At 52.1% G+C, this 20,610-nt stretch overlaps 1 protein-coding gene across 3 annotated transcripts in view; it reads right to left on the bottom strand.

Annotated features, from left to right (window-relative positions):
* Nucleotides 1–6,826: 6,826 nt before the first annotated feature.
* The window catches only part of Ece1 (endothelin converting enzyme 1), a 97,605-nt gene continuing 83,821 nt past the window's right edge, over nt 6,827–20,610 (bottom strand). For 2 of the 3 annotated variants that reach the window (XM_077791651.1, XM_077791650.1), the window contains exons 13-19: nt 19,817–19,894; nt 18,150–18,253; nt 14,815–14,925; nt 14,119–14,186; nt 13,230–13,420; nt 11,749–11,844; nt 8,677–11,008 (exon numbers count right to left, since the gene is read on the bottom strand). In XM_077791651.1, the coding sequence (XP_077647777.1) occupies nt 10,832–11,008; nt 11,749–11,844; nt 13,230–13,420; nt 14,119–14,186; nt 14,815–14,925; nt 18,150–18,253; nt 19,817–19,894 (825 nt within the window). In that variant the 3' untranslated portion in view covers nt 8,677–10,831. Of the gene's footprint in view, nt 6,974–8,676; nt 11,009–11,748; nt 11,845–13,229; nt 13,421–14,118; nt 14,187–14,814; nt 14,926–18,149; nt 18,254–19,816; nt 19,895–20,610 lie in introns of those variants that run through there. The other variant, XM_077791652.1, reaches the window with a different exon arrangement.

The raw sequence follows: 20,610 nt of genomic DNA on the forward strand, positions 1-20,610 counted from the left end.
GTTCATTAGAGATATTGGTCTGTAGTTTTCTTTCTTTGAAGTGTCTTTGTCTGGTTTCAGAATCAGGGTGATGTTGGCCTCGTAGAATGAATTTGGAAGTTCTCCCTCTTTTTCTATTTCCTGAAATAGCTTGAAAAGTATTGGTGTTAGTTCCTCTTTAAAGGTTTTGTAAAACTCTGCTGTATACCCATCCGGTCCTGGGCTTTTCTTAGTTGGTAGTCTTTTGATGGTTTCTTCTATTTCCTCTATTGTTATTGGTCTGTTTAGGTTGTCTATATCCTCCTGGCTCAATCTGGGCAGATCATAAGACTCAAGGAATTTATCTATGCCTTCACTATCTTCTATTTTATTGGAGTATAAGGATTCAAAGTAATTTCTGATTATCTTCTGTATTTCTGAAGTGTCTGTTGTGATATTGCCTTTTTCATCCCGTATGCTAGTAATTTGGGTTCTCTCTCTTCTTCTCTTCGTTAGCATGGCTAAGGGTCTGTCAATTTTATTTATTTTTTCAAAGAACCAGCTTTTAGTTTTGTCAATTTTTTCAATTGTTTCTTTTGTTTCAATTTCATTAATTTCAGCTCTGATTTTAATTATTTCTTGCCTTCTACTTCTTTTGCTGTTGTTTTGCTCTTCTTTTTCTAGGATTTTGAGATGAAGTATGAGATCATTTATTTGTTGTTTTTTTCTTTTTTTGAGGAATGAACTCCAAGCAATGAATTTTCCTCTTAGAACTGCTTTCAATGTGTCCCATAGATTCCGATATGTTGTGTCTGTGTTTTCATTTAACTCTAGGAATTTTTTAATTTCCTCCTTGATGTCTTCTAAAACCCATTGATCACTCAGCAACCTATTGTTCATTCTCCAGGTGATGCTTGATTTTTCCTTTCTTCTTTTATCATTGATTTTCAGTTTCATTCCATTATGATCAGATAAGATGCATGGTATTATCTCTACCCCTTTGTATTGTCTAAGAGTTGCCCTGTGACATAGTATATGGTCTATTTTTGAGAAGGTTCCATGTGCTGCTGAGAAAAAAGTGTAACTACTTGATGTTGGGTGGTATAGTCTATATATGTCAATTAAGTCTAGGTTGTTAGTTGTGTTATTGAGTGCTATAGTTTCCTTATTTAACTTTTGTTTGGAAGATCTGTCCAGTGGTGAGAGAGGTGTGTTGAAGTCTCCCATGATTATTGTATGGTGGTCTATTAGACTCTTGAACTTGAGAAGAGTTTGCTTGATGAACACGGCTGCACCATTATTTGGGGCATATATATTTATGATTGTTATGTCTTGTTGGTGTATGGTTCCCTTGAGCAGTATGAAGTGTCCTTCTTTATCCCTTTTGATTAGCTTTGGCTTGAAATGTATTTTATTAGATATGAGTATGGACACTCCTGCTTGTTTCCGCGGTCCATATGAGTGATATGATTTTTCCCAACCTTTCACCTTCAGTCTATGTATATCTTTTCCTATCAAATGCGTCTCCTGTAGACAGCATATTGTTGGGTCTTGTTTTGTGATCCATTCTACTAGCCTGTGTCTCTTCATTGGTGAGTTTAAGCCATTAACATTTAGGGTTATTATTGAGATATGGTTTGTTCTTCTATCCATATTTGTTTATTGATGTTACTAAACCTGATTTGTTATCCTCTTTGACTAGTTTCCCCCCTTTACTGTCTTACCTCCCATTGTTGGTTTTCAATGTTATTTTCCATTTCCTCTTCCTGTAATGTTTTGCCAAGGATTTTTTGAAGAGATGGTTTTCTAGCTGCGAATTCTTTTAACTTTTGTTTATCGTGGAAGGTTTTAATTTCATCTTCTAACCTGAAGCTTAATTTCGCCGGATACACGATTCTTGGTTGGAGCCCATTGTCTTTCAGTGTTTGAAATATGTTATTCCAGGATCTTCTAGCTTTCAGAGTCTGTGTTGAGAGATCAGCTGTTATCCTGATTGGTTTACCCCTAAATGTAATCTGCTTTCTTTCTCTTGCAGCTTTTAAAATTCTCTCCTTATTCTGTATGTTGGACATCTTCATTATAATGTGTCTGGGTGTGGATCTCTTATGATTTTGAACATTCGGCGTCCTGTAGGCTTCTAGGATTTGGGATTCTGTCTCATTCTTCAATTCTGGGAAGTTTTCTCGTATTATTTCACTGAATAGACTGTTTATTCCTTTGGAATGGAGCTCTGTGCCTTCCTGTATCCCAATGACTCTTAAATTTGGTCTTTTGATATTGTCCCATAATTCTTGGATGTTCTGCTCATGGTTTCTTAGCAGACTTGCTGAGCTGTCTATGTTCTTTTCCAGTTGAAATACTTTGTCTTCATTGTCTGATGTTCTCTCTTCTAAGTGATCTACTCTGCTGGTAGTATTCTCAATTGAGTTTTTAAGTTGGTTTATTGTTTCCTGCATTTCTAGAATTTCTATTTGTTTATTTTTTATTACCTCTATCTCCCTGTGAAATTGATCTTTTACTTCCTGGATTTGTTTGTCAATGTGATCTTTCATTGTCTGATTTTGCTGTCTCATGTCTTCCTTGAGACTCCAGATCATCTGAAGCATATATATCCTGAACTCTTTATCTGATATTCCATCTGTTGCAGCTATTACCTCTTCTAAAGTTGAGTTGACCTGCATTGCTTGTGGTCCTTTCTTTCCATGTCTTTTCATACTGCTCGCGTTTCTTTCTGCTTGGTGCAACTGTTGTGTTTTTGAAATTTACCGACTATTTATTTATGTTGCTCTTGTATAGTTGGAAAGTCTCCCTTGCAGGGCGGGTAGTGGCTGTGCTCCTCCTCTAATTATGGTGGTCTGTCTACCACGCTGATCGGTCGCTGGTCTGCCCCCCCTGCAGGCACGGGAGGCGGCTTTGCTCTGCCCCCGCTCCAATTGTGGTAACGTAACTACCACGCCCTGGGGTCGTAGGTCCTGATCTGGATGTGGGTGGCGGCTCTGCTGGGTCCCCACTCCAATTGGTGTGACGTGTCTACCACGCTGGCAGACCTCTAGGCCGGTGGGTGGCAGTTCTGCACAGCCCCCACTCCCAATGGGGGTACCTGACTACCTCTCCAACAGGCTGCTGAGCCCCCTCCGGACTCAGGCGGCGACCCTGCTCCACCCCCACTCCAACCAGTGTGACGTGAGTGCCTCGGTGTTACGTGTCCCCCATGCTGGCAAGCTACCTGGCTTGACTTGCCAGTGGGCGGCAGGTCTGCCTGCCCTGTTTGCTCAGATAGCAGCTCCGCACAGCCCCTACTCCAAATGAGGTAACTTGGCTACCGCGCCTCGGGGTCCCTGGTCCTATTCTAGGCGTGGGCGGCTGCTCTCTTCAGCTCCAGCTGCGTTTGGGGTGTCATGATACCCCGCCGGCGGGTCACTTGGCCTGCTCTGGGCCCAGGTGGAAGTTCCACTCTGCCCCCACAGCACCCAGCAGGAGACTGACTGAGAAGCAGTCACCGCCGGTTCCCTAGCCTTGGGCCAAAGCAGCTTAGGTAGCCGGAACCCCACCTCTCCGATCCCGATACACTTTCTGCTGGGAGCTGGCTCCAGGGAGCGACCCCACGGGTTCCCCAGCCCCAGGCCAAAACTGTTCCGGGAGTCAGAACCCAGTCGCCCCAAGCTCAGCGCACGCTCCACTTGGAGCTGGCCTCCACCGGCAGTCTCCGCAGTTTCCTCAGACCTGGGCCAGGTTAGCCCCGGGAACCAGAATCCAGCTGCTCAGTGCCCGGCGCACGCCTTGCCTGGCAAGCGCCTCTAGGAGTATTCTCCACAAGATCCCCAGTCCAGAGCCTGAGCAAGAAATCTGTCTGCTAGACACAGGCAACTACCAGCCTGAAATCACCTGATCCGTAGTTGAATGGGCTGAGATCAGTAGAACACAGGGATGATTACATCATCTCTCCGAAATGGCGGCTGCTGTCCTCCACTGTGGTCCGACCGGTGTCTGGAGCCAGGCTGGACTGCTTCTCTCCTCTATCTCAAAGCAGGAACTCAGCACTAAGGGCTGCCAATGTACCCCTGGCGTGAGCCCCCACAAACCTGTTTTGATGTTGCAATCTGTCGGAGAGTGGTGGTGTATCCTTCAGCTTTCCCGGATGGTGGCCGCTGACTGCCTCGGTGGAGTGTTCGCTGTGGGGGTGGGACTGTACCGCTTCCTTCCCCTTCTGAGATCCCGTGCTGGGCCCAAGGATCAGTGTGGGCTTGGCTGGCGGGATTCCACCTAATGGCAGTCCCTAATGTTACCGCTGTTGACCGGTGACGAGTTCTTGCTCCCCGATGTTGAAGAATAACACCAAAGAAGCACGCCGAGGCAAGGCCAGAGTAGAAATTAGAAATTTATTAAAGGACAGAAGAAAAGACTTCTCCCGGAGGAAGAAGGGGACCCAAAAGGTGGAATCCAGTTAGCGGGCAATGTGTTCCCCTTTTTATAGGTTTGGTGATGGAATGTAGGTGGGAAGGGTTTGGGACAAAGGAGTAATCTGGTCATTTCCGAGTCAAGTTTGCTGTTCATTAGCACTTCTTTGGGATGGGCTATCTCCAAATCTGTTGGGGGCTGTATCCTGGGCTTCATTAACACTTCTTTGGGATGGGCTGTCTTCAAATCTGTTGGGGGATGTTCATTAACATTTCTTCCAGGTGGACTTTGGCCTAGGGCCTTTATTAACATTCCATGAGTTGTCCTGTTTTCCCTGAGTCATTCCCAGCATGGCCTCCATTTTAGATTTCACTCGATATTAGACCCGATTTACCTAACTACACTGACTACCTAACTTTAAATCTGGCTTCACTAACCTCCCTGCTTGCTAATTAATGGCTTCTCTGAGGCGCCACGCCTTCTGTAGCCGCGGGGCAGGCCGCGCGAATCAGTCGGCCTTGATCTCCCGGGTCCTGCTGCTGGCTGTTTTTTCTCACTGAGTTGTTTAGTGCTAAATTGCTGAGGCTGGCTTTGAACTTGCATTCTTCCTGCCTCAGCCTCTGGAGCTGCTGGGATCACAGATGTGTGCCACCGCACCCAGTCAGAGCTCCTCTTAGGCCCACGTCCTGTGATTAACTCAAAGGAAAACCACCATAGCTGGATGCAGCCAGGCCCGAGATGGCTCAGACCTTCCAGGAATGAAGGGTTGGGTCACCCCACGTGGCTGAGAGCTACAGCAGATAAGGCATTTGCTGACAGAAAAGGAAATCTGAACTGGAGAGTGAAGGAAGGGAGAGATGAAAAGCAGCTCTCCCTGGGGGGGGGTGGGCAGGGGTCCTGTCTATGATCCTAGACTCAGAGAATCTCAGGTTCGAGGTCAGCCTCAGCAACTTGCCAAGATCCTGTCTCAAAATACATAATAACAAAGGGCAAAGGGCCTGGGGTTGTACCTTAGTGGAAGAGCATCCCTAGGTTCCATCCCCGCTCTATCACAGGACCAGCAGCAGAAACAGGACTGGGGGCACGAGCGTTTCTCCATTACTTTGTTAGGAACATGTTTGTGGATGTCTAAACACCTTCTTTTGGGGGGAAATGGGGATTGAACCCAGGGCCTCCAGAATGCTAGGCAAGCGTTCTAGAACTGAGCCACACCCCGGGTCCACCTCCCTGTCTGTACCTGTGTTTTGGGGACTGTGATTGGCCCTCTCCCAGCCCATTTCTTGAGGAGAATTCCCATTTTAAGCCGCCCTCCTTTGTGAATGGTGGTCAGAGGATAGGGGGAAATTTTTTATTTCTCATTTATTTCTGGATTTCTCTTTTTCTTTCTTTTTTTTTTTTGGTGATTCTGGGGGTTGAATCCAGCACCTTCAGCATGCTGAGCTGCACCCCGTGCCCCACGGTACCTTGGTTTATAAAAGAACGAAATTTCGGTATTGCCAAATGTGTTTATCTTCTTTATGTTTTTCTTTTTGTGGTTTTTAAAAGGTGGCTTTGCTGGTATGAGGTTGTGGCTCCGTGGTACAGCGCTTGCCTAGCTCATGTGAGGCTCTGGGTTCCATCCTCAGCACCACATGAAAGAAATAAAGGGGAACTGGGGTTGTGGCTCAGGGGTGGAGCACTTGCCAAGCATGTGCAAGGCCCGAGTTCAATTCTCAGCACCATATAAAAATAAAAAAATTAAAAATAAAGGTATTTTAATTAAAAAAAGAAAAAGAAATACAGGTATTGTGTGTCCAATTACAGTAAAAATAAATGCTAAAAAAAGGTGGCTTTGCTAATCCAAAGTTATAAACAGATTGTTATATTTTATCTAATACATTTATAATTTTAGTCTGTTTAGGTTTCTAATGCATAGAGAACTTACTGATGTACACAGTAGGAAGGAATTCCATCTAAATTCAAGTTTTTCTCAAATGGATCCCCCAACACCATTTATTAAATGGTTCATTTCTCCACTCACGAAGTGTTTCCTCTATCTTACACTAATTCCTGTATATGTGCAGGGTTGTCTCTGGCTTCTGGTCTATTCCAGTTTGGTACCTGCTCCTAACCTGCAGCAGCTCTCATTTACCATTGCTTTATAAATATTTACATATGGGATTTGGCTCCTTCGTTTTCAATTTTTTTTTTTTCAAAATTGTCCTGATTGTGCTTTTTCCCTTTCATGTGAATCAGCTCGTCAAATTCTATGCAAAATGATCTTGGGGTTTTGGCTGAGAGTACGCTGAAATCACACATTAATTTCGGGAGAGCTGGCGTTGAATATTACATTGGACTTTTCCGCCCACCGGCAGGGTGCTCAAGGGCATTCTCTGACGGTCTTTGGTAAAGTTTCTCAGTTTTCTCTTCTGAGGTTTTCCAAGTTCTGGTTGGGCTCTTCAAGTTTAAAGTCTGTCCTAACCCCCTGCTCCCTCACCCTTTCAGAGGCCTCTGCAGGCCCTTCTGCTTACACGATTGTTACAGATTGCTTACTTTTTCCAGCTGTTCCCAAGTTACATCCTGTGTGTTTCCACATGTGTCGGGTGAAGTCTGAAGGGCCAGGCTGGGGTTTCAAGTCCTGCTTGGGGGGAGAACAAGGTTGGGCGAGGATCTAGGAAGATGGGGACGGCAAGGGGCGCTGGGACCCCAGCCCGGGGAGGAAGGAGTCTGTCCTTAGTCCCTGGGAGGTGGCCTGTCTGGAGGGAGGGCATCTGCAGGCCCAGGGCTGGGGGGAGGGTGGCTAAAAGCTAGGTCTCCCTTCTTGGGAAAAGGGTGGGCAGCAGCCAGCTCCTCCATCCTGTGCCTTCGTGCACGTGTGTGTGTGTGTGTGTGTGTGTGTACGCGCATGCGTGTTCTGCACACGTGGCATCCCTGGGGCATTCTGTTTCTAGCGGCTTCTCATGTTTTCCAAGCGAGCGGCCTGGGTTCAGAACCCAGCTCAGCCACTTCCTGCCCTGCAACCCAGTGTCCCCGAATGACACCTCCTCTGAGCATCAGGGCTGAGAAATTCTCTGTCCCACAGACTGTGAGCTCCAGGGGAGGCGGGTGAGAACTCTTGCACATGGCTGAACTCCAATAGGCACGTGACTCATGGCGGGTCTAAACAGAATCCATCCTGCTGGGGAGGGGTGTGCCCTCTGTGCAGAGAACATTCCAGCCTGAAGGACAAAAGGGACCCAGAGCCTCAGTGGGAAAGGGCTTGGCCTGTTTGGGCTCCAGAAAGAAGCTGGAGGCCTGGGGTGTGGCTCAGTGGGGCGCTTGCAGCCTGAGGCCTGGTTAATCCCGGGCACTGCCCCAGACAAAACAAACAGGACACAACAGGGTCAAACACAAGAGGTGGGAGCCAGTGACAGGGAGGGACCTGCTCTTTTAACAGGCTGCTCTCCCGAGGACAAGAGGTGGAGGGGAGGGGGCTCTCCCAGCTGCCCTGGAGAGAGACACTGGGGCCTAGGGGCCTCGCTGGCCCCTTCGCACCTCGTGGGGACAATCTGAGCCCAAAGCATATCACTCTCTCTGGCATCCTCACTGTCCCCCATACCTGATGGTTACCAAGACAGAAGAAGAGAGTACACTGTAGGTCTTATAGCCAGAGAAACAGAGAAATGACCTACTCCTTTTAAAGACAGGTAGAGTCAGGCCGGGCTTGGTGACCCACACCCGTAACCCCAGAGACTTGGGAGGCCAACACCTCAATCTGTCGTGTAGGCCACCGTGTTTGTGGTACCTAGTTACAACAATCCTAGTGAACTAATACCCTCTGGAAGGAGAGGGAAGCCTATGTGAGCGCCCCATGCAGACCTGAAGCTTCCTCGAGGAGGTGACGGTGAGTGGGGCGCTGAAGGATGGTAGGAGTTCACCAGGAGGGGAAGTCAGAACATTCCAGGCAGCAGGAAGAACGCATGTAAAAGCCAGGGGAGGCTGTTTTTCGGACCTCTTTGAATTTCCTGCCTGCCCTGCCCAAGCATCTGAGATCCAGAAACTCTTTTGCTCTGAGATAATGGAAAGATGACGTTGACCAGGGAGCCCCTTGGGCCCAGGCCATGAGATGCATCATTCTCACGGGTAGGGGGCGCACACGAGCCTGCCCATGAAGCCCGGCTGGCTGGGGGGGGGGGTGCTGGCTAGGTGGGCACAGGCAGGAGGAAGCCCCAGCTGATCCTCAGGGTCCAAAGCCTCTTCCTAGTGAGGCTAGGGTGGGCCGCTCTGGGCTGGCTGGGGCTTTCTTGTGGTTCCAAAGGATGCACAGCACCCTGGAAGGACACTCGGACACAAGTGGCTCTCGATACAAGTACTTTATTTTAATTACAATAGTGCCACACAAAACTACAGTAGCACGAAACATAATACAAAAAATAGATTCCCACCTCCAAACCCCACACCCATGTGCCCACAGAGAAGCACGCCCGAGGCTCCCCTGGTTTTGGGAGTGCAGCTGCCCATCTCCCCTTGGCCTTGACACTGTGGAGGGGCAATGGGAGTGGGGACGCTGCCTCTGCCTGGGCCTGGGCTTCTCCCCCTGCCCCGCACATCCTGACGGGGAGTGCCATCTCCATTCCCTCTGGCTAGACTCCAGCCCGAGACACTTGCGTCTGGCTGGTGGTGCTGACAGTTTTCTGGACCACCCTTCCCTGGGGAAGGCAGGAGGGTGGGCAGCGGAGGCACAGGGAGGCGCAGGGACAGAAAAGGCCCACCTCCCAGGTGGCTGGCTGGCTCTAGCTCCTTCCCTGGTTCCTTCTTCTCTTTCTCCCAAAGAGCTCCTGGGCCTTGAACTTGTTTGTGAGGAACAGGGGCCTCACCTGGAGCCCACTCACAAGCCTCCTGCTGACCCGAGCTGTCTGTGCCTCTTGGACAAGGCTTCCTCGGTAAGGGGCGCGCCATGGGGCAGGGCCTGGTCTCTCACAGGAGCTGCTGTGCGGCTGCGGCCGGGTCCACCTACCTGGTGGAGCCTGAGCATCCGCTGTTGGGAGGAGCTGTGGCCTCTAGGAAGGGGTGACCTTCTTGGTCTCTTGACTCCACGGGCCAGACCGGGCTGAGGAACCCTTCCCTTAGCCTCCTGTCAAAGGAGGGGAGCCTGTCCAGCTGCAGGGGCCGTCCTGATCTAAACCAGGGGGCCTTGATGGCTGGAGCCCAGGGCGAGGGCAGCGGCATCTACCTTCTACTACCCAGAGCCACAGCCCTGCAGGCCAGAGCTCCTGGGGGCTGAGGGGTGGCCCTGTGAGCATCAGGAGTGGGAGTATGGCCTTGGGTTCCAATCAGGACACTTGGGGGCTCCACTGAGGAGGCCAGGGGTCATCTCCTGAGCATGGCCCAGGCCGCAGCCTCAGATAAGGCACTAGAGAACTGGTCTGGAAGCTGACCAGGCTGGGGGCTGAGGACGGAGCTCAGGGGAGGATCTGGACCCTTCTGCAGACAAGAGCGGCATTCTCTTTCCTCCTTCCCTTGGGGGAGAGGGATCCTGCAAGGCAGAGCCCAGAATGGCTGGGGTGGGGGGTTGCCACAGAGAAGCAACAGGTCCCGAGGGGTGACCCGAAGAGGAAGGGCCAAAAGAGAAGGTCTATGGGCAGCTGCGTGCATCTGGTGCTGGAGGGCCCTGTGCTCCAGATCCAGGGCGCTTGGGTGCCCTCAGACTATGCTGGGGACCCTGACCTGGCTTCATCTGCCATAGCCATCAGTCCCCTGCTGTGACTGTGGGGATGAGATCTTCCTGGCTGGGGTTTCCATGGTTGAACTCTGGGGGCAGGGACAGCAAGCTGAGAGCAGCTGGCCATGAACTGGGCCTCTGCCTGGCTCCCACACTTCCTGTCTGTGGGTGGCCATGCAGCAGTCACCACAGGCAGAGGATTTGCTTAGTGGCCTGGGGCAGGTGTGCGTGTGTCCCTGCCTCAGCCCAGCCTTGCAGTGAGGGGGTAAATCAGTGGGGCTTCCTTGTCCACAGGTTATTTAGGAAAAAAAAAAAAAAGAAAACATAATAAATATAACAATCCTTCCCGCAAAAAAAAAAAAAAGTGTTTTAAATGCATTTTTCCCTGAAGATTTCCAGTGTATTCCACAATGTTTAAAAAATAGTTTCCCCAAAAAATATATCTTAAAGCATTTGACACAGTGGTAATTGTGGTCTATGTGGTGCTGGATGTGGGCGAGGGGGCTGTGTCCCCCGGCCCTTGTCGCTGTGGGGCCCAGGCCTGGTGAGCCACCAGCCCGATACCCGAATGCCCGCCTGAGCTGGTGCACGCTGGGACGCCGGTCTGCACAGGGGAGCAACTCGGGTATGCGGAGGACCCCCACCCGGCCCAGTGCCGGCTGCAAACCCTCCAGTTCGGGGAAGGGGCCCTGGGCGGCCAAGGGGCTGGCAGGAGGGGCGGACTCGGCGGCCTCCCCTCGGGGCTCGTCCTCAGCCCCTGCCTCTCCTCCGTCTTGGCTCTCTGTGCTCTGCCCTTTACCAGACTTCACATTTGTGACGAGGGTTCATGGGTGACCCAAGGGGGCAGTGGAAGTGTTCTGAGAACTCTCTGGAATTGGAGAGGGAGCCGATGACCCTGAAGCGGGAGGGGCTGTGGGGGTCGGTGATGAGGCCTTCGTGGGAGCTCTCGGGCGTGCGGACGGAGCACCAGACCTTTGAGGGAACAAGGGGCAGAAGCTGGGGTCACTGTGCAGGGGTGGAGTGAGCCCTCGCCTGGTGCTCACGCCCCAAGGAGTCAGGAAGGCCCGGGGGTGGGTCGGAGGGGAGGCTGGTGTGCGCCCGTGCCCCTCTGACGCAGGTGTCACCGAGCTGTGTCTCTTCAGCCAGAGCCGGGTCTCTGTCTGATGCCACGGTACCAGGCTGGGATTCTGCCCAAACTCCACTTTACAAATCTTGGATTTAGTCCGGATCTCATCTTTCCTGGGCAGGACACTCTCTCGAGAAGCAGCTCTGGGAATCGACTGAAGGCCAACTCAAGTGCCGACCTGGTGGGTCTTGATTTCTTTCTCCCCTGGTTCTGGGGACTGAACCCAGGGCTGCTCTCCCACTGAGCTACATCCCAACCCTTTTCATTTTCTATTTTGAGTCAGGGTCTTGCTAAGTTGCTGAGGCTGACCTCGAACTTGTGATCCTCCTGTCTCAGCTTCCCAAGGAGCTGGGATTATAGGCATGCATTACCGTGTCTGGCTATGTTAAGAAGTTTCTAGAACCCCAGAACCAGGAGGGGCCTACTCCACCACATACAGGATACTAGTATTCTTTCTTGGCCCTTCCTTGAATCTCTCTAATGACAGGAAGCTCACCTTCTCACAGGGTAATGACCTGAAGATGGTCTGATGAGTTAGGGAGCTGGTGATCGGAGGGGACCTTACCTGTTCCCCTAATGAACTCACCTGTGCAAACCCCAGGAAGAAGAGCTGGTCATTGGTGAGACCCAGTGTGGGCAAGGTCTGCTCCTCCCCATTCTTCTTTACCCAGTTCTGGTAAGCCTGGGAGGAGAGAAGGCCAGAGGTTGAGGGCAGCCAAGACACAGGGGCGAGGGGCTAGTGTGCAGGCCGGGGCTGGTTTCTGGGGTCTGGGCCTCGGCTCAGCCTGGAGGATCCCTTCTCTTTCTCTGCTCCCTCCCTAAAGGGGAGTGCAATCGACCCCAAGGCCTAAAAACGGCTCTCCAATGTGTACTTTGGCGCCAGCCTCTTCCCTGATCTGGATATTCAACTGCCTTAGCTGGATACCCAAGGTCACATCCAACTCAGCATGGCACAGAAGGAATAAGTCACACACACACGTACCCTCACCAAACCTGCCACCATACAATGGCACCACCACTCTCCTAGTTACTCAGGCTCAAAACCCAGAGTGCCCCCCAACTCTTCCAGCCAAGCCAAACACCCCAAATCTGACCCTCCTCACCCTTCCCCCTGTTCCACACGGCCTCTTGCCTGAGTAACCTCACAACAGCTTCCAACGGGTCACCCTGACTCAAAGGAACCGAGGACACAAGCCTGGTCCCCTCCTCATGTGGCAAACCGTCTAGGGCGGGTGTTGGCAGACCTCCTCTGTGAGGGCTGGAGTAGATGTTCCAGCTTTGGGGCTACCGTTCCCTGTTGAACCATCCTCCTCTGCGTTCAGAGTGCAAAAGTAGCCACAGGCAACCTGTGGACACAGTGTGGCCAGGTCCCCCAAACCTATGGGGACAGGCTGAAGCTGGATTTGCCCACAGGCTGCGGGCTTGCAGACCTGCCTTAAAGAAGGATTTAGACCATGTCTCCTGTTTGACCCTGCAGTGGCTCCCACTGTCACCAGAATAGAACCAAGCTCCTTTCTCAGTGACAGAGGCCCTTGATCCCACTCCTTCCACCACCCCCTGCCCCTGGCCCTTTTTTCCTTGGTGAGTTGCCAGGCTGCCTCTCAGGCCGGGACCTGTGTCTGAGTTACTTGCTTTCATCTCCGGCCACCTGAGGGTGCAGGTCAGGGGCTCAGAGCCAAGCCAATGAGCTCAGACGGTAGTGACTTACTCCAGACTAGGATCAGAACCCAGAACTGGCTCTATGCTCAGTGTCCTCCTGGGCCCTGCTGCCCTACCTGGCAGTGGGTTCCCCCGCAAAGGTAAGAAGGGGCCAGCTCTGCAGGTGGACCCCACCCTGGCTCTCTCCCGGGTCTCTCAGGCAGGTGGTCTCCGAGCAGAAGGTCTTGGGCACCCGGCTCAGGCGCTGTGTCCACAGTCAGTGCTCACGTCCTCCCCACCCCCACCCAACAGATGAGGAAACCGAGGCACAGCACTCCTGCAGCTTGCCAGGCGTCTCTATGCTGACCTACTGATGAGGCATCTGGACAGATGTGGACCTGGACAGGTGCACAGGGGGAGCAGACCCACCCGATAGGCCGCCTTGAGGCCCCCGTTGTCCGCGATGTTCTCCCCGAGGGTGTGGCGGCCGTTCACGGGCTCCCCGTTCACGCTGTAGCCGCTGTACTGCTCCACCATGCACTCCGTCTGCTGCTTGAAGGCCTCCACCGAGGAGTTCTTCCACCAGGGCCGGAGGTTCCCGTCCTTGTCATACTCCCGCCCTGTGGTCGGAGCGCAGGAGTGGCACCGTGGGACCTGTCCCTGCTTTCGCTCTTCTTCCCTCCCAGTGACAAGTGGGTTCCTCTGTCTGACCCCCACCCTCCAGCCTGCACAGGGACAGGATGCCCATCAGAGGGCCAGAGGACGGGCCAGACCGAGTGGGAGAGGGTGGGGGAAAGTGGCCAGGCAGGCGGCTGAGTGGCTGTGCAAAGGCTTGAGGCGCAGGGTGGATCTCCACTGGCCAAGGGCCTCGGATCCCAAGGAATGGAGGCCAGCAAGGGGCCAGTGGAGTTGGCAGAATCAGGAGCACATGACAGGCCTGGTCTCCAGGGTCTCTGCCACTTCCTTCTTGTCCCTGAGCAGGGGGCAGTGAGGAAGACCCTCGACATTAGCTGCTGAGGAGGGTGTGACTTCCACGCCTCTGACTCCCACTGAGCACCGAGCACCCAGCACCCTGCAGAAGGTGCTCACTATATCCTTCACAGAATCCTCCCCACCCCCACCTGGATCTGTTGCACCCATTTTGCAGATAAGGAGGCTTGGGGAATGACGTAACTTGCGGAGTTGAGAGCATTTGGCAAGCGGCTGAGCCAGGGTTTAGACTCTGGTCCTTCTCTCCAAAGCTAAGTCCCAGGGAGCAGAGGCAGCGGGGCTAAGAAGCTGATGGGCTCTGTCTGGAGGGACCCCAAGGAACCTGTACCTTGATCATCAAAAGCGTGAGTCAGCTCATGGCCCACGACGACACCAATGCCACCAAAGTTTAAGGCCCTGGAGGGAGACGCAAAGTGAGAGCAAGGCCTCTGGCTCCTGCCCTGTCATGTGGCCCTCACTTCTTGGGCCTGAGATGTAGCAGAGTCTCTCGGGGCTCTGTGGGACACAGCCCTGGAGACAGTGGGAGGCTGGGCAGTCTAAGGGAGCCAGCTGTGCCCTGTGGGTGACATGCACGTGCTGGACACTCTAGAGGATCACTGTCCCCTCCCACAGACTAGCAGTTAAGCTTTAAAGCAAACGGAGCCTGGGAATGGGCCAGCACCTCTTCCCAAGCTCCACACGGTCATCCCAGGAGTCCAGCTTCTAGGGCAGCGCCCTCACCCCGCCAACTCCCTGGCTGTGACTGCTCTAAGCCCCCGTCACAGCAGTATTTCCCACATGGGGCTCTTGACTGCACAACTGTGCCATGTTCCCCGGTTGCAGGAGCTTTCGGCCCCAGAGACCCCTGGAGGGAAGGCAGGGGACGGGGGCTGCTGCGCTCTGCACCCACGACGCTGCAATCCTAGGCCACCTGGGCTACCGGGCACAGATGGTTCAGTGAGATGGCTGTCAGGGTCAGCTGCAGACACAGGGCTGGCTGAGGGGCGGGGGACCCATCGGGGCACCAGCACCAGAGATGGCCTACTTGGGCGAGGAGCGGGTGTAGAAGGGCGCCTGCAGGATCCCAGCAGGAAACACGATCTCGTTCTTGGTGGGCGAGTAGTAGGCGTTCACCATGGGCGGGGTCATGCTCCACCTGCAAGCAACAGGTGCGAGAGAGCCCAGGCGGTGGGCGGAGCGGAACTCCAGTGGGTTCTCCTTGACCCCGGGCCCAAGTCAGCACCAGGACATCGGGCAGCACTGTTTCTGAGGGGGAAGCTAGAAAACACCTGAATGTCTATACATCAGAGATGTCACCTCAGAGGGTGCCACACCGAGGCACTCACAGACAGCAAGAGGGACCATCAGATATTGAACTGAGGTTATTTTTGAGGCTTGAAATGTGTCTAGAAACTGTTCTAAGGTGTGGTCTGTGGACAGTCCCCAAGATCCTCTGGTTTATGACGTCAAAACTATCTTCATTATAACATTGAGACACTCTGCCTCTGCCACGTGTTGAGATGTGCATCGTGGTACAAAAGCAACCGTGGACGACACTGCTGCCGCCTGGGCAGGGAGCCAGGCAAGTCCTGGCGGCCACCTCTCCTTCCCCAGAAGGTGCTCCAACCAAAACAAACCAGCCAGTCATTTTCGTTGACAACACCCAGGAAAAAGTAGCCTAATTATTAATTCCATTAAATCTCGGCCCCCAAGGACCAGTCTTTAATATCCCGTGTGACCAATGGGGAATACCCACGTGGTGCTTCAGGCCTCTCTCATCCTCTTAGGTTGACTGACCAGCCATGGAATTTTGGACTTGGGCAACTAGGTGGACATGTTCTTGAAAATGAAAAAGGGAAGCTTAGCACCTCAGGGGAAATAATTCACATTTTGTCATTTATTACCAATGATAAAAATCTGAGGTTTCAAAAAAAACTAAAGTTTTAAAGAAAAATTAAAATTTTGGAAAACTTGTATTGACCATCATGAATTTGATAGTACTTTAAGACTTTTCTCAGGAGGTCAACTATGATGTTAACTAATGTGAAAAAAAATTTTTTTTGGCTGCAGTATATGAGAGTGGAAAATCTGTAAATCTTAGTGGAACCACGATTTTTTTTTCTTTTCTGTTTTTTTTTTTTTTTTTTTCGTACTGGGGACTGAACCCAGGGTGTATAACCACTGAGCCACATCCTCAGCTCTTTTTAATATAGTATTTAGAGACAGGGTCTTGCTGAGTTGCTTAGGGCCTTGCTAAGTTGCTGAGGCTGGCTTTGAACTCATGATCCCCCTGACTCAGTCTCCTCAGCTGCTGTGATTGCAGGCGTGTGCTACCATGCCTGGCAAAACGCTATTTTCCAAAGGACCAATGCATGAGGCCATGATTATGTAAAAAATCCAAGAAGTGCAAGACAGATCAATGATTTTAGTGTATAGGGTATGAAAAGTTCATGAATAAGTTTTCAGATTTTTCATATTGTATTTTTTGGGGGGGGGGCAAGGAGGCTAATGGGGATTGAACTCAGGGGCACATGACCACTGAGCTCCAGCCCAGCCCTATATTGTATTGTATTTAGAGACAGGGTCTCACTGAGTTGCTTAGTACCTCACTTTTGCTGAGGCTGGCTTTGAACTTCTGCCCTTGCCTCCTGAGCCACTGGGATTACAGGTGTGCACCACCACGACTGGTTCAGATTTTCCACACTGCATTAATCTTTCCTTCCTTGGGGACTGAACCCTGGGGTGCTCTATCACTGGGCTTCATCCCTTGCCCTTATTTTTTACTTTGCTAAATTGCCTAGGCTGGCCTTGAACTTTGGCTCCTTCTGCCTCAGCCACCTGCGTAGCTTGGGTTGTAGATGAATACTGCTGTGTCTGGCTAGAAGACAAGTTTAAGTGAAACTTTTAATCTAAAATTTAAAAAGCCAGGTAAATTGGCAGTAGTGTCTGTGCCATATTCTGAAGGTGAAGGTCCACCTACCTTCTTGTTTGTTAGGGGGACCCTGGTTGACAATGGAAAACTTGGAGGAAAAGGATGTTTGAACCTCCATTGTCCACAAGAGGGCGCCAGAGGCAAAGAGGACTCGCTCTGACTTTTGGTAAGATGTATCCTGTTTCAGGAGTGGAGGGACTAGTACCGGGCTGACTACATCTAACTTTCCTGGGGAGACCATTTTAAAAAGAAGGGTCTTTCTCCAGATTATTCTGACTTAAGATCTGGGGTAGAAGTCAGGCTATGGCCAGGTGCAGTGGTGCCCAACTGTAATCCCAGCAATTTGGGAGGTAGAGGCAGGAGGATCACATGTTCAAGGCCAGCTTCAGCAACCCAGTGAGGCTCTCAGCAACTTAGTCAAACCCTATCTCAAGATAAAACATTAAAAAGGGCTGGGAATTTAGCCCAGTGATAAAGCACTCCTGGGTTCAATCCCCAGGAACTCCCTACCCCCGCTGCAAAAGCCCCCACAACCAAACACCACCACAACATCAAAAAAAAAAAAAAAAAAAATCAGGAGGCAAGCCCCACACCCACACCCACATTTTTGGCAATGCTGGGGAGGGAACCCAGGGTCTCAAGTACTAGGCTGTACTCTACCACCGAGCTACACCCTCATCCTAGGAGACTATTTTTGAAACTGCTCCCTAAGGGACACGGATACACAGTGGGATTTGCAGTGTGTTCATGTGCTTGGTTATCAGCGCCCATCTAGAACCTTCCCCAGCCCTCAGGGGGACAGTGGGAGAAACCACCGCTCCTGTTTGTGAGGGGTTATGGGACACTCACCCATGCGGAGGGAGGGCCTCCTCTCAGGGCCTGGCTCTCCCCAGCTCCCACACTGGCTTGCTTCAGTGACTCCAGAACCAGTTCCCTTCCCTTCTACTTGGAAGATAATGAAATGAAGGCTCTGACTGCGGAGGCCATGAAGCTGGGATGTGGTGCCAGGCCCTCTCGGCCTCAGAGGCCAGGTTCACTCTGCCAACAGGCTGGGCACTGCGGCACACAGACTGGGGCCAGGATGGGCTCTACTTTGGCTTTTTTTGCAGAGGGTTCTGGGGATTGAACTCAGGGGCACTCGACCACTGGGCCACACCCCCAGTCCTCTTTTGTATTTTATTTAGAGACAGGGTCTCACTGAGTTGCTTAGCGCCTCGCCGTTGCTGAGGCTGGCTTTGAACTTGCGATCCCCTTGCCTCAGCCTCTTGAGCTGCTGGGATGACAGACATGTGCCACCGCACCCAGCGGCTTTTGGTTTCTTAATTTGAAAAGAGGGTCTCTGTGACAGTCACACCTGGCACCTGACAGTGGGTGGGGAAGGCAAGCTCAGCGGGTGCATCCCCATGGTGGGGAACCAAGGCCTTCCTGGCCGGGCCTGGGGGACTCACTGGTCTCTGTTGGGGGCTTTCCTGAGCTGGTCAGCGGTGACCCTCCAGGAGAAGTTGAAAAATCGCATGGCGTTCTCGAAGTAGAGGTCTGGAACTGCCGTGTACTGAAGAAAGAAGCAGAGACACAGGATGGGAGCATGCCCAGAGGAAACTCAGAAACAGACCCCTCGAGGTGAAGGGATGGGTCGGCAGGTCCAGGGCCAGAGTCTGGGCTCGCAGCTGCAGGCTCCGCCCCTTCGGAGGCCTCTAACCTGCTGGGCCCAGCAACAACTGTCTCCTTCAGGCGCCTGACAGTGTCACAGTGCTGCAGGATGCCCCGGCAGTGGTTCCCTTGGGCAAGAAGTATCTCCATCACTGTCCTGCAGGACTGTGACGATGGGTGTGTTCTCCGTGTGTTCTGTACCCACACTGGCCAATATGGTAGACTCTGGTGACAGGTGGCTACCGAGCATCTCAAATGTGCTAGTGTAATTAAATTTTAATTAACTTAAGTTTTGATGAATTAAATAGCCCCCCATGGCTAGTAGCTAACAAATTGGACAGCACAGATTTAATGAATCACGCTGGAATCTAGCTCTGAAATGTCAGGGGACAGGTGTGATCACACCCCCACCCCTGGGCCCGGCTTCTCAGCTCCTGACAGGTGCAAAGCCCTCCCCCAGGTCCACTCCAGATCTTTACGGCGCACTCAAGGGCTGCGATAAAACACTGGGCCCTCAGGGGCAGGCCCCTGTCCTGTGGGCCCTGCCTGAGCTATCTCCAGGAGACTCTGGGTCTCGCATCATGCTGACCCTGGGGTGTCTGAAATTATTCTCAAGAAACATGGCTTCGGAATGAGTCTCCTATTCTCAGAAGTAATTTTAATAGTCTTAGGTTTTAAATAGAACCATGATGAGAGGTTATTATAATTTCAAAAATGCCTGAATTTCAGAAATTTCACTCATGAGAAGATAGGAAACTATCATTTGGGGCAAAATCACAACCCACTTAAAGGGTTGATGTGCCCAAGGTTCTGGCAGCAGGGAGGCAGCAATCCCCCTCCGCCTCAGTGGAGCGTCACCGTGCATTTGGGATGGCTCCCTCCTCGTTCCCATCCCCATCTCAAGGTCAAAATTTGAGGTCCGAGTTTTCTCTGAGGAGGTCGGGGAGCGACCCTGAAGACAGGTGGCCACGCTGGGGCAGGATCGGGGGTGTGAGGGGCTTCACTTTCTACCCCCCCGTGGTGTTTTAGGGCCGCGATGCTGGCCAGCTGACCCCAGCCCTGTGGGCTCTGGGCTCAGGGTCAGGTGGTGCTGCACCTTTTAGGATCTGCTTCCCCAAGACCTTTTTTTTTTTTTTTTTAATTTTTTAGTTGTAGATGGACACAATATCTTTATTTTTTAATTTATTTAATGTGGTTCTGAGGATTGAACCCAGGGCCTCACGTGTGTGAGGCAAGCGCTGTGCCACTGAGCCAACCCCAGCCCCCCTGCCGCCCGTTTTAGGTAGTGCTTGGGTTGAACCAGTTGGAGTCATGATGCGAGGCCAGCGCTCTCCCGCTGAGCTAATCCCCTGATGGCTGTCATGATGCCAGGTCAGCCTCCCTGCCTCCAGAAGCCCTGGGCGCCCCGCCCACCTTGGCCCCTCCCCAAGTGGGCACTTGGGATGGCAGGGCGCAAGCCACTCACGTCGTTGAACACTTTGTCCAGTTCCTTGGGGTCCATAATGAAGTTGGGGTAGCCTATCATGTTGTAGATGGCGTCCGCCTGGATGGGAGGGACACAGAACTGAGCACCCGCGATGCTGGCCAGCTGGCCCCAGCTCTGTGGGCTCTGGGCTCAGGGTCAGATCAAGGGGTGGGGGATCAGGCTCCTCCCCACTTAGGACTTTCACATCTCTTTTTGGAAACATTCCCCCTTTGCCTAACTTATCTTTTTTAAAAAAAATATTTATTTTTTAGTTATAGGTGGACACAATATCTTTTTTTTTTTTTTTTTTTACTTTTATGTGGTGCTGAGGATCGTACCCAGTGCTTCCCACAGGCGAGGCGAGCGCTCTACCGCTGAGCCACCACCCCAGCCCCCAGTTAATCTTTTGGGTTTCTGATTAAATGGTTGCTTCCCCAAGGGAAGCTGCTATGGTCCAAATGTGTCCCCAAAGTTCAAGTGTTGGAACCTTTGGCAGGTGATGAGGTTCTGAGGCTCCGTCCCCCACCGCTGGGGGACTGGGAGCTGTGGAGGGAGCGGGCACCACAGTGGCTTGGTCCACCTCTCTTGCACGTGCTCTCCTGCCTGTCCACCTTCAGCCAAGAGATGTGTGACACTGGGCTTCAGGCTGTCCCCCCAGCCTGCTAGACTGGTCACAAGGCAGGACAGCATCCATGCGTGCCCAGGGGACAGGCTGGCCTCTCCTCGCCCTGCTCTCTCTCTGCGGCTCTCGCCCGGTGCAGGAAGCCTGGGTGCCCGAGCTCCCGGGGGCCTCA

This window comes from Urocitellus parryii, chromosome 11 (assembly GCF_045843805.1).
Source record: "Urocitellus parryii isolate mUroPar1 chromosome 11, mUroPar1.hap1, whole genome shotgun sequence".
In the NCBI taxonomy this organism is placed as follows: Eukaryota; Metazoa; Chordata; class Mammalia; order Rodentia; family Sciuridae; genus Urocitellus; species Urocitellus parryii.